The sequence below is a fragment of the Eurypyga helias genome, unplaced genomic scaffold, assembly GCF_000690775.1.
Source record: "Eurypyga helias isolate BGI_N326 unplaced genomic scaffold, ASM69077v1 scaffold27, whole genome shotgun sequence".
Classification (NCBI taxonomy): Eukaryota; Metazoa; Chordata; class Aves; order Eurypygiformes; family Eurypygidae; genus Eurypyga; species Eurypyga helias.
In genome coordinates, this window is record NW_010263475.1 from 68,087 (window position 1) to 82,527 (window position 14,441).

Consider the following 14,441-nt stretch of genomic DNA (forward strand, 5'->3'; position numbering starts at 1 on the left):
CTGGAAACACTCTGTGGGGCCGTCCATGGCAAAGGGGGCAGGGACATCCCTAGGGGATGGCAGGTGGCAGGGGGGTTGGAACTAGATGATCTTTAAGGTCCCTTCCAACCCAAACCATTCTATGATTCCAGGGCAGGCACAGTAAGGAACAGCAGCTGAAAAGCTTTAAGCATCACAGAATAACTGTAACAGCAGCAGAAACTCATACAAATATTATCCCAGCCATCCCTGTCACCCCACCCAAAGAATTTTGAGGGACTGGGTATAAACCATGACAAAAATCAGGGAAATTGAATCTGGGGAAGAATAGGTGTTTATGGGAGGGTGTCTTAGTTTTTCCTCTCAGCACCAAAATTGACATCAGAAGTTTGTGTTTATTAGCAATAAATTGAGCAGAATTCCTCGAGTGTGTTTTGCTCGCAACACCTTTTCAGCACCTGTGTAGGATGTAAGACATCCAGGATTTTGATGCCAAGTAATATGGAGGGGCCTTGCAATAAATGAAGGTTCTAGAAAACATTTCTGAAATAATTTTCATAACATACATGCTATGTAAGAAGAAAAGCCAGAGTGTCCAGGTTTAAAATGACACTGAGATTCCTGGAAATGATTCAGAGAACATGCCCCTGGGTTTCACCTCTTAAACCATCACCAGCTCCTGGGGAGGCAACCTCTCATCTCCACATTCACCCTCATGTGTTCCCTATAAATAGATATGAAAGCTAATTTAAGATATACTTCTAAGACCCCAAGCTCTGCCAAGTGTGGGCCATTTAAAGCATTTCAGCCAGACCAGGAAAACATTCATTTAGGAATAATCACACAGCTACATCTGAAAGATGCTGCACAATAAGCCTGTGAACCTCATGCACAGTCTAATTACACTATTTCCTGACAGTTAGGCTCTTATCACCTAACCTTCTAGAGGATCAAAGCAATAAATAAACAAAGCAGCTTTCTTCTCATTTTCTAGAAGTGCAGGCCTTTTTCTTCCCTTTTTCCAGTTGTGTGGGCTTCATTACCATTTAGAGCATTTGGGTCTTCATTAGTTAAAAAAAACCCTTCATGGTTATAATATGTTATATTCATCCTTAAAAACGAGCTTTAAGTCTGTATTCAGATGCCAGAACACTTTCTCTTGCCATATTGATCTGAGGGAGCATTCCTATGCCTCCCAGCGGTGCCAGGTTGGAGAAGCTGAAAGAGCCTCAAAATGCTCCCTATCAAAATTGGCAAGGAAAATAAAGAGGAAATTTGTGCAAATGCAAAAATATTCCATCGGAACATACTGCCTTCAATTATTTTTGGACCCATTCTAATGTTCATGGAGGAAGCAAGAGGAATAGTAACTGCGTATCCAGTGTCAGCAGCAGGAAACTACAAATAGCACAGCACACCATGTTCCAGTTTGAGCAGCAGCAGGCTTCAGAGCTGCTTCCTTACAGTCAGGAGCGGACGGACTGTGAGGCGACTGCTGCCAGAGTCTGGAAACACGAAGCAGGAACTACGCCATCGCTCGGTTAATGTTCTGCCCTCTTGCACGAAAGGTCACAAGCGTGTTGGATGATCCAGCGCAAGCTGGAGAGAAAGTGGCCCCAGACCGCTGTGACTATGCTATAGGGCACACTGAGACGAAGGAAGTGCGCAAGTCTTCCTCATCCCCAGCTGCGGCAGAGGAGCGAGGCATTGCTATTGTTTTTACATTCCCATCAAAAAGATCAGGTTCAATTCCAACTGCTGTGGAGGCAACACATTTAGGTGCCTAAAAAAATACCAAAAAGGCAGATTTGGCAGCACAGGGCAGAATGAATTGATAAAGATAGATGGAAAGCACCGAGATATTTATTTTACACACCAGGTCAGGACCCCCATGGCAGGACAGGATTCCTGTGAGACAGGAGGCAAGGCACTTAACCCCTGCGTTTTTTAATTCCCAATTCTTATCTTTGAACTTTGCATCCTTTGTACTTTCATTTTGTTGCTCCAAAGCCAATTCAGCTCCACAGCAATGAGTCTGTGGCAGCTGATGGCCCTTCCTGATGGACAGCTGTCCACACCTGAAAAATCAGCACCACAAATGGCTTCAGAAGATTCTGATGTGTTTTGTTTGTGGAGTGTGAACTCGGGTCCTGGAAGTGTTACAGGAGGAAGTTTGTACCCTCAGAGCTGTCAAGTCAGCAACAGACTCCCTGCAGCAGAAACAGAAATGTCAGCGGTAGGCTCCAAGCGGAGTCCTGCCCCCTCCTCCACAGGAAAAGAAGTGATGGTTGTAACAAGGGCAGGTGACATTCACCACGAGATTTACATCCACCAGGAACAGGATTTCTGAGGTATTTCTCCAGTTCCCTGTACTGCTCTGCTCAGCAGGCAAGGCATTCCCACGTTTTCTCAAACCAGATGGTAAAACTTGGGTTGTGGCTGCTTTCAGTGTAGAAGCAGCGCAAAGCAGTTGGTGTGTACTTGTGAATTTGTCCTGTTGTTACTAGATTTGGCCCCAGGCTTTCTACTGGTGGAGGGAAAGGCAGAAAAACAAACGTTCATGATGCAATTGGTACACAGGGGAAGACCCCCTGTAGCCTTGACTGATAAATAAGAAAGTAGCAGGATACAAGCCAGAGACTGTGAAAAAGCTGCAAGCGCCTTTGGAACATCACTAATAATTAAGACATTTTGATTTTACAATCCAATTAGCAGAAATGAGCTCTGATTGTACTTTGAGGAAAGTTAAAAATGTCTATAATGATCTCCTGGTCCTGCAAAAATCCATTCTTTCCTACAGATACCAAGAACAGGATCTTATTAAGTGTGACCAGCAGTGGTCAAAGTAATGAACAGTTCCCACAGAGCCCCACGTGATTACTTCCCACTCCAGCAACTCTTCACTTTAGATTGGGGGCAACAAATTGTGGATGGCATTGGCAACCTGTCAGAAGCCAGCTTCACGTTGAACAGAGCCGATGCCAGCTAGGTGCACGCCCTGCAAAGACTGCAAGTCCCAGCAGGCAGGTTCTGGAACAGAGAGAGGGGCTATGTGGGATTCATCTTCCTGGTTTTGCAAGTAATCTATCCTTAGAGATGCTGAAGAGGATTTGCCCCAGAGTTTCCCCAATAATTCATTCTTGTCCATGACCAGGTGAGGGGGATTGCAGATTTGACACAGTTTAGCTGCCACTCTGGCAGCCTCCCAAAGTGGGAGGTGCTGATCTCACTCTGAAATCTCTTTAGCACGACATCTATGCTCACAGTATCAAAAAGGAATGGTCAACACACACTGTGCACAACCACCCCTTGTTATAACATTTTTTTCTGCATCTGGGCAAACTCTGTTCTTTTGTTTGGTTAAAAAAAAAGAATTAAAACTAGTAAGTCTGAGACCAGGTAAACCCAGTAACGTGGGGAATCGCCAGCCTATGCATTCAGAACGTCATCCTGTTCATTCAGCTGCATCTGAACACCTCGAAGTGCCTTATCCATGACAGAGAGCACTAATGTGCTTGCAGACAAAAGAGGAGCAGTATTCAGTAGCAAGAGTTCAATTACTTTAAATGCAAACAAAAAAAGCATGACAGATCACATTTGAATAAACATGGAAAATTAATGAAAACCTGCTGTTACAATAGAGTTATTGCTACATGCTCTCCATTCTCACCTGTTTCATTAGAGCTGCCTTTGTTCTAAGATGTGTGAAGTAATTAAATAAAAGCGCTTAGAGCTGGCATAATTTCAGTTGGGGAAATACACAGATTTTTAAAAACGGATGTATATTTTCTCCCTTTGATATGAATCTCCTGCATTGATCCTTTGCCCTTGATTGATGCTATTAGAAAGGTCTTGCACAAAACATCTTCAGTGAAGCAGAATGTTCCCAGAACTATAACAAAGCAACCCAAGACATGTGTGGGTACATACCTGTAATTCAGTAGGAATGTTCCCACAGCCTTACATCTCCAAGGGCATTTTTCAACTGAAGATCTACCTTTCTTTGCTGGAAACAGCCAGTACCCCAGCCAGATTCTGTACCTTGCTGTGCTAGGTGCCATACAAACGTGCATTCAACTACTGTTTATGCACCCAGCTCAGTCTCACTGTAAGCCTCCTTTCCACTCATCTCTATAATTATCCTGCCGACATGTTAAGATCTGATATTGTAAGATGGTGTCTGCCAATTTAACAATTTAGGGACCTGTCTGCTCCCATTTTCTGTGTTCAGCCTGGTATTAGAAATTCTGTCAAAGCAAACACTTGGTGTTGAACATGGGGCTTGTCCCCTCTGCTGTCTGGCTTCAGAGTGGGCTGAAGTACAAAGGATGGCACGAGATGACAATCTTCCATTCACATGGCAGCTTATTCAGTCTGACAGCTGACTTTCCTTCCCAGCATTGGCACCCCAAGTCTGGTTTTATTAATGGAAAAAACAGTTGTCTAGGGAGAATCTCTATACCAAAAAAGACACCATATGCTAAGGGAAATTTCACATTATAAAAGAAAACTTTTTTCACTGGCAGTATGAGCGAGCAGACGCCAGATATAGAACCAAGGTTTCAGGAGAGAACAGACACTATGTGCTCTGTGCAAGAGGCCATATGCATAAGAAAAGAGAGAGAAAAAGATGCTAAAGCAACTTAAGTACTTTAAGTAAATGTTGCCCTTGAGCAATGTCTGTTCCAGATCCATAAATGTAGAGATCTGTATATTTCTTCTATAGCTTAAAAATAAGAACCTATTGTGTCAGGAATATTTTCAAAGCTTGTTTTTCTTAGGACTACTGCAAGCCCTGGCAAATCAGGCTGCCCATCGTGTTGCAAATGTGTGCTAACGTAATGGGAATACTGGGGAGGGGCACCAGCACAGACAGCAGGAAAGGTCCCACTTCTGTAAGTGGGTGGCGAAGTTGCTGTAGCAATAGGACAAGGGGTAATGGGTTTAAATTGAAAGGGGGGAAAATTTAGATTGGGTATCAGGAAGAAATTCTTCCAGGAGAGGGTGGTGAGGCACTGCAACAGGTTGCCCAGAGAGGCTGTGGACAGCTTCTCCCTCTTTTTATGGGACTATGGGTAAGGGACTTCATTTATGCCTAGTAGTAAATTTTTGGTCACTTTTCTTATAAAGCTCTTTGGAAAGACGTGCATGTTCACAAACACAGACCCCAGTTCAGTGCCTTTCCCAGTCAGTAGCTGTACCCCAAGGCCTCTCTCCTTGTCTGCCCAGACATTTGGAATGGATGGGCTAAGGATGAAAGTAACACGCTTAAATGAGCCTCACTTAGACCCTCAGCCAAATGTCCCTGGAGAAGACACTAAGCTTATTGACTCCTTTTATTGCAGAAGTCTTACAGAGCTTACGTCAGGTCTAACAACACCCCCTGCATTCAAAATCTCCAGGAAAGCTCCTTACTGTGATGCTCACTTACTGTGCTGTTGTGATATCCATGGTGTAAGTACTTAGATGAAAAATCCAGGGCATGCTGAGTTCTGTACACCAATGCAGTGTTCACGTAACTTAAATGAAATCTAAATCCTATGCAAAAATCCATGTCTAATCTGTGCTTATTATGCCTGTATGATTATTAGTGTTAACTGTTAAATACCATTCATTCGGCAACAAATCCTTTCACAGTGAAACAGCACAAGGGGCATATATATTTCTCCTTGGCGCAAGATACTAAGGATGTGCTCTCATTATTAATCCTAATTCTGGTTCTTTCCCCTCTTAATATGCTTCCTGCCTCTTCCCCAGTCCTAATTAACCACCTCCCCAGAACTCAGTCGCTTTGTATTAATTTCACATATGACAGCTCCCTCCGTCAGCTTCTCAGTACCTTCCTCATTGGTTTCCCAGTCTCATTCCCTGGGACACATCCCCCTTACAGCCATTTCTTAGCCAACATTTCACACGAAATCTTGGAGGCAATTGTATATATGGCACGTAGAACAGATCAAAGAAACCGAGTGCTTCCAGCAGTGAAATAAGAGAGGGGAAATGGTCCTTCACAAAGTGGATTTTATCTCAGTCAGCGGAGTCTGTCCCAGGTTCTATGCCTTTTGGCATTACACAAACACTTAAGTGATTTGTCTACCCCTTGATACATGTGGGATACATGTGGGATATGACATCATGTAAACGGGAAAACTCTATCATCTGCTTACGTATCACTTTCAGGGTCTTTTGACACTGCTAGAAGAAGAAAACGTAGAGGTGATGGGAAACGAAGAAGAAAGTGAAGATGTTGCTGTTCTTTTTAATCTTATGCTGCTTTTCCAGAAAGTCAGCTAAGACCCATTTCTAGGAAATGCTTCCCCACACAGCATCACTTGACTAAAGGAGCAGCTACAATTGCTCTACTTAATGGACTGTAATAAAATAAACTGCCTCATATTACCAAGAAGGATCATATCATCTGATTTGTAATGCATTTTATTACAGAATATACAGCATCAGAATTTTTAAGTGCCGTATAAGGGGAATTAATGTATGAAATGGTCAAAGTGAACAAGTATCATACAATCACAAATGCACTGTTTCCCATGTCTCAAACATCAAGATATTGTTTCTTCCTTAAAGCCATCTTTTCCACCCTAAACTACAGTTTAAATTTCCACATTTTGCATTTTCTTATTCCATCACAGTCATCCTGCATCTTTTTAGACAAAGAGTAGCTTGCAGAGCATTCCTTCCTTCTGAGGGACATGAACCTTTGGCAGGTGCCATACTCCAATAATAGCATGAGCATGGTTCATACACTCAGATTATCAGCTTCTTGGATAATCTTCTCACCCACTGACTTTGCTGTGGAGCTAGAGCTTCTCTGTTTTTCTAGACTAACCCTGTATGGTGTTAAATTAGATTCTGAACCAGGAACTCCTAAACTTAATCTGGCACTTCAGAATAAGCGTTAATGTGTATATTGTGCTTCTGCGGAAAATCAATAGGAGTCTTCACAATACTTTAATTAGGAATGCTAACAGGACACTGGACAGGAGTCCAGTACAGCTGGTGTATCTGTGATTTTCCTCCTTCAGCAACCAAATGCCCCATTAGTTATTTCACTAAATGGGAGCTGAGGTTAATAGCATCAATCCAGTAGAGTAACACACCAGTTGCCTTATTTAAGACCAGACTGAGGAAGAGGCCCGAAGCAGCACTGTGTGTGAGAAAGGATGAATACGGAGTGTGCTCCTTGGTCTCACTGCCCACGCCTACACAGGGAGCAGGATGCAGGAGAATAGCTCCAACTGTTCCATCTATTCCCCCTCTACCATTTTGCTGCCCCTCCCACCCTCCAAATTTGTCTTCTATCAGATGAACTTTGCATTATTATCACATTCTGATCACTTTTGCACTCACTAAAATCTTTCTGTTCTTCCATCACCTGGGAAGTGGGAGCAACAGCTGCTGCGGGGTTGGAGCTGTAGGCCATGGCCTCTGCTCCCTCTTGCTGCAGCCACCCACAGAGCAGCACTACCATGGCAGCCCTCAGCAGCCAGCATCGCTTCCCATAGCCTACTCCAAGGGGAAAATCACAGGCAGAGCTGAGTTTTTCAAATGGAAGGTTTAGTATGAATGAGGCAGATGGTTTCGACTGCAAGGCCGCTACTTAACTGCTCCTTGAAGACTAGATGTGGCCTGCGGTCTGCCACGAGACTTTCTACAATGCTAGCCCTATCCAAATAAAATGCTTCTCCCACCACAAACTTCCAGTGAAATTCACTCTGGCATTTTCTTACCATTGCCGTCTTCTGGAGTTTGCCTTTGTGTAGTGGACAACATGAAGTCAAGGAGAGGTGGGGACGGAGAGAACATGCAGTCTCCTCTGCCCCTGTTAGAGGATGTCCTCCCTGACATTGCAGCAGCCTGCTCTGTCTTTGCTCTGTGTTACAAGTTCACAGCAGAGATCCTTGGTTCAGTCCAGCTGCTGACTATATTGTTTATACTTCGTGTGGACAATGCTGGTTGCATCATGACAGCTCTTTGTCATTCACATACATGCCGTGGTAGTAAAACTGATATGGAACCAACCCAGAATGATGGGAAAATCCCTACAAAAGTCAGGTTAGGTGCCAGTTACAAATGATTTCCAGAACAGCTGGAAAGCTCAGAGTGTAAGGATAATTTTTTGTCTTTTTTGGTACTTACTCAAGTGCAAAACATGTGGACTCTTGCCGGAATTCTTCTCCCTGTTCAGATTTCAACCATCCAATTAGCATTTCTCAGATAGTTCTGATAGTTGGATCTATGCTGATTGTGGGCGTTTTCGGGGTTTAAACGATATTCAGTTTATACTGGACTAAATTTTTTTCATGTTACTGATAGATAAAAATATTTTCCCTATAACCTAGTAAAAGCAGAATGAAGCCTCAGTTCTGGTTTCAAAATTACACGTATACATACATAATATGTATGCCTTAGTTGGTGAGGAATGAGTTTGTTGAACAGTGAGGGTCAGGGCTACACCAGCATCTGAAATGTGTTATTTATCAGCAGATCATTATGGCCAGCACCGCACAGCATGTGAACTTCCTCACACCACTCTGCCAAAGCTCCCCACGTGGCTGACCTGCCCTATTGACTTGAGTTTCAAGGAGCTTCCAGTCGACATCTGGGGATTCAATCTCACTGCACTGCTTGTGCCTCTGTGGTAGACCAACCTTTCCCCTCCCTCGTCCCCAGCACAGGAAAATAAACCTCTACAGGCCCGACTTGGAGGCAAAGTTTCTCCATACAGGTCTCCTCTCTCCCACTGATTTGAGTGGGAGAAGCTCAGGGTATGACTTCAATCCCCTCCTTTCATTTTGCCAAGAACATGACTTACTGAGCACACAGCTATGCAGACCTTCTGCAAGTTGTAATACCTGTCATTTGATTAATTCATGTGTCCAGGCAGTGAGTGTCATTTATAAATGTTCCAACTGAGGGGATCTATAGGAGGGAAAACAGTGAATTATTCTGCTTTGAACATTTGAGATATTTAATACCAGGGGGTCAAAAAATTAAGCTACCTTAAAATACTGTGTGTTTTCTCTTCTGGTGTCTTGTTTTTTGGGGGTTTTTGTTTGTTTGTTTGTTGGTTTGGTTTGGTTTTTTTTTCACCTACATCATCTTTAAGAACCTTTCAGGCAATCAGGACACGTGAAATTTTTAAAATCAGAGTTGTCCAGAAAATGGAAAGTCCTTGTCCATTTTCTCCATATTAGAACATGTTTCCTAAAATATCACCCAATGAGTATATAGAGATATTTTAAAACGCCTTAAAACCTTATTTGTATTCAGAATTTTATGTTGGAGTTTGAGCTTTCACAGGGAATTAGAGCTGTCATTTGATTAGCACTAAATGACATATCCAGGTTATATGGAAAGAGCTGTGCCTCTCCCCAGGAGATGAAGGCCGTCCTGGCCCTGCTACCATACCTAATTGTAGAGGGTAGAGTTCAACGGAGCAAATGGAGCTACCAGGAAACTTTAAAATTCAATACACAGACATGCTGTAGCGACTATTTACACAGTGGAGACAGTGCTCAGGCTGGATTTAGCTCTGAACATTTTATGAGACAAGTACTTTCCAGTCTGAGATGGTCAGACTACTTCAAAGAGATCTGCAGAAGGCAGCGAAGGAGAGTAAGCCATCAATATTTAACATAAGTCTGCATGTGTGAAATGTGAATTAAAAGGGTCTGCAACCTTTGCTGGAAGAATTTTAGAGACTCACAAACTGAAAAGATTAAAATTACTCATTTGAAAGTATAAACCAACAAAATATTTTCTATTCTTTGGGAAAATGTAGCAGTCAAGGAAAGGCAAGCAGAGCTACCCTGAGAAGCCACAGCAAGACTGTTTGTTTAGTTAAAGTGAGGTAGATGAGTTAGAGATATCAAGATCAAAATACCAGTTTTGTCAATCAGGAATTGCTTGAGACAGCCAGTATTAAAAAGGCAGGTATCACGTTCTCCCTGCTTCTTCCCTTCTTCCTTCACCTCACAAGTTTCATTTATCTGGTGATTTGCCTAAACCTTACGCTTAACAACCTCAGAGTAACACATACAAACGACCTGTCACAATGCTCCGATGTCTATCACATCATCCTTTTATGACAGTTCAGGAGCTAGAAAAGTATGTCGGAGACTACTTTCTACACTACAGAATGGTGCTTGGGAGCAGGAACATTTCAGACATTTCATTTAAGAGCCTTTCAGATTAGGACATTAATAATAATTTGCTAATAATATTAGCAAATAATAATCATAAATAAACACTGAAAAATATGTTAGTAAGCAGTGGTCATCTGAATAATCCCAAAAATAGAAAATCCAAACTGAAGCACTGCCTGAAATACAGCCACAGCTGGGAAGGAGACCAGTGAGTGATCTCTTCATAGCATGTGACACACAAGCAAAAGGGAGAAGAAGAAATTGTAGCATTTAGAAGAAAAACTCTGCTCTTACGCATTCCTGAGTGATGCTGCAGTGACTCTCCTTTTAGAGGGACTCATCTGAATTCACGGTTTTCCCAATGAGAGGATTGATTATACAATGATGGAGCCATTTCAGTTCTAGTATCCTCTCAAGATATTTAGTACATGCATTGAAAACCAATTTCTTGTGTCTTGCTCTGCACTACCGAAGATTATATTTGTTTCAGCGATGTGCTTTTCCCTGATGTTATACAAATAATACTAATTTGTAGGTGATTAAAAATAATCATCTTCAGTGAGGTTCCCCCCGCAGATGAGGTCTGCATTTCTTTGGCTAGTCCTCCTGGGTCCAGGCAGACACATTAGTGAAACAACTGGATCATACATTAAGTGGAGAAGATTCCGAGATTGGTGATTTTGATGCATATACAGACTGGATAAACATGAGTCTGAGAACTCAGTACCTTCCACTGAGAATAGCCTACTTCTGTGGCCTAGAACTTTAAATGTGTAGCAAAGACTTCTCACAAAACCACCTAGCAAGGTATCAAGGACTTTTCCATTAACAGAGTGAGACTGCCAAGACTCTAGCAAAACACAGTTGTCTAACATAAATTCACCAAAATCACCACCTGCATATGCTTCCAGAGGCAAACAGCAGACGAATACTACAAGCAGTAAGAAGCCTGCTTTTCCACGTATCAATGATATGTGTAGGTGGTGGTGTGTATAAGATCTGGTTAGGGAGCCCTGGTTGGTTTTTAGCCAGTCTTCCCAACAAACATGACAAGCTGTTATGCTCTGCTTGCAGGGGGCTTTCCTATCTACTAGGGGTTCCTGAACGAGTATTTTCGGAAGAGTCAGGGAATGTGGATGTAGCTCCACAGCAGTACTGCACACCTGTGAAACCACAGCTTCCTAAAGCCCTGTTACTTACCCGTGCTTCCGCTACACTAAATACTCCTGTACACAGCATTTCATTTTGAGACACCCTATGTGCTTCTCAGGCTGATCCGCTACATTACAAACGCCTAAAAAGTATGAACCTGCAATGTTATCTCTAGGGAGTAACTTCATGTCAAATATTTCTCAAATAAGGTCTTGTGCCGGTGAACAGGAATCGTGGCCACTGACTCACTGTCAGGTATGAATTCAAATGCCATCATTATGTGCTTTCTAATGCAAAACAGCCACACTGAGTTTTGCATGCTGCTGTCATTTCAGAATACTTTCTCTTGGTCTGTTTAGATGTTTAACTTAAACACCGTCTCAGATCTCATGCTGTGGGAACTAAGTGGCCACGTCCTTGGTACAAAACCATTACTAAAGATTTTACCAGTTGCAAATCCTGTTGCGATCTCCTAGGAAACGGAAACTGAAAATGTTGTTTGAGATAACAATTAGGAGGATTTAAACTACAAATTTCCCACAGACTTGCAAGAAGTGCAAACAATAATCACTGCGAATCAAACACCAAAATCATTCATTAGGTGCTGTGACATGTAGATAAATATCATAAGCTTAGTAAAAGAAACTTGGGAAAAAAAGCCTGTCTCTTGTGCTAATGTCCACCAAATGTACCCATTGTGACACAAAAGAAGCAGATTAACTTTTATCAAAAGTGACACAGACAAGTTATTCTTGGATAGTTATTCCTGCTAGATCCAACAATTAGTTCAGTGAATTTGGTTTAGGAGGCACATCAATTACATCTGCTGGCAACATGAGATTTACACCTGTGATGAATACCTCGTGTTGTTAATCAGAAAAAATGGTCACAGTGTCCTTGCGATAAAGTCTTGGTTAAAGCATGAAAGGAACAGATGATGCCTTACCTTCTCAGCATCCTGCTCAAAAAGCCGGAGTTGAAAGCACTGGTCCAATTTCAACTTGCGGACGTGCCACATCTGATGCAAGTGTTGCCGGGTAGAATGCAGCTTGTCTAAAAGGCTGGTGATCTTTGGCACAAGACTTTGAAAATCTGCACTTCCAGGAATGCAGTTCCTGCCAGAAAAGCCATCACTGCATCTTATGCATTGTAATAACCTCTGACCCTCGCGATCCAGTTCTTCCACAGGAGCTTTAATCACTTTTTTCTTCAGCTGCGTGTGCTCATCAATCAGCCTTCTTGAGCCCTCGACATCAACTGGAAACTCCTTCCTGGCCAACATTTCCTGGAGATCCTCCAGCCTTGATAATAAATGGATAGCACTGTTGAAAAACTCTTCCAAGGAGACGCGCAACTCTATCCATTCATCATGGTTGTAATCCAAGGATCCTTCAAACTCATCCGTCAGTTGAGAAGGATCTACAAGTTTTGCCAGTCCTTCAACAGATACCATACTTGTCTAAGGAAGGGAAAATGACAGCATTCGAATCAGTGATTGTCTAATCAGAAATAACAGTGCAATTCATCAACACATGAAGGGATTATTTTCCTCATCAATACATAACTGAAGGAACATTGGAAAAGATGGTGAGGACTATGTTTAATTTTGATGAATTAATTAGATTGAAAGCTTTTCTATTAATAGCACTGATTGATTTATTTATTAAAAGACATGACATTTACTGGAATAATGTCTATCTTTTTCATCTGGCCTGACTATCAAAAAACCCATAATGAGAATGCTTCTGGCATAGATTACATTAACCCAGTTGCACACTGAAGGCTTCTTACTGCAGCTGGTTGATAACTAGACATGACTGTTCAATAAACAGGTATTTGGTATTACAGAGATTCTGCTATTTTTGTTACACTCAGGCTAGTGGCTATACAGCTGCAAAAGGTTCAGGCATATGAATTGAAGCCAGTACTGCGACACGCCAAAACCCAGAATATGCTTGTTTTTTCCTTCCAGATTATTCCAGTTGGCTTTTGCCACAGGCAGATCTCTTCCATATTATTAATTTCTAATGTATTTAAGCCAAAATCAAGGTAAAGGTGAAATTTCATTGGAGTCTTAACAATTAGAATTTATTGCTAATAAGAAGTACTGCTCATGAATCATACACAATCAATGAGAGATGGTTTTATTTCATTCAGACTCAGTCATCAGTCATAGAGAAATGCACTGGGTGCCTGGAAAGCAGATTACTGTTTAAGGACACAACAACTGATGGCTGTCCACATTTATTTTAGACAAATTAATTTTTTCAGAAATATGAGCAAAAGGTTTCACATGTTACTAGCAATTTTCAGCACTGTCATATTAACACCCAATTTGGCAGCCTTTAAAAGCTTGTGATGGTCATCAGTGACTGCACATCTATCCCCTAAAGATCAGGCCTCTAAAGAATGTCAGAGTTTGTGCTCTTCAGAAATGGAGGCACCCCATAATCACAGCAATCTTGTAAAAGTCATCTGCAAAGAAAAATACCTCAAGTCCTGTCCATTATCCTGAATTATGTCCAAAATAGCAGACTGCCCACTGGTTTAAAGTTAATAATAGACTTTTCTTCCAATTTGTATCCATCTAAAAAGATCAGGCATTCTGCATTGTATTAAAATTGGGATTTTATTGAACTTATGCTCAGCAGAAAGATTATTTTTAAACTTTCTTGCAACATCCCTTGCCTTTGGGAAGGGTGAGGACAGAGGGAAAAGCCAACGAACAATGGAAAGGTAAGTATGTGGGTTCAGAGGGATTTCAGATTTCTACACCTCTTGACCTGGACACTGACTCCTTGAAGATAATTCCATTTAGAGTTTAAATGCCTGTCAGAAAAAGGCTTCTCTTCATGGCTAATACTTGGGCATTCCCCTCTGCAGTGTGTCAAGCTAATGCAAGAACTGCTCTTATCATGAACAGATTTTGACGCGATTATATAGCAGAAAGGTTTTCCATTTCATGAGTTCTGCAGCAAATTTCTTTATTCAGATTTGTTTCTTTCAGGAGTTCTTGAAACTCTCATGAAAACAACCTTAGCTAGGCAGGTAGGTGGTAAGATAAAGTAACTGTCTCTCAGGCCACACTCATCTTTCTTTTAGAAATCACTTTAGAAAACCATTCCCACTATTTGAAGGCTTTCAGCA

At 41.9% G+C, this 14,441-nt stretch overlaps 1 protein-coding gene across 1 annotated transcript in view; it reads right to left on the reverse strand.

Moving 5' to 3' along the window:
• LOC104512871 (kalirin-like) overlaps positions 1–14,441 on the reverse strand; it is a 269,469-nt gene that overhangs the window by 59,585 nt on the left and 195,443 nt on the right. Inside the window, 1 exon segment of the mRNA XM_010156032.1 lies at positions 12,241–12,753. Within this exon segment, the coding sequence (XP_010154334.1) occupies positions 12,241–12,753 (513 nt within the window).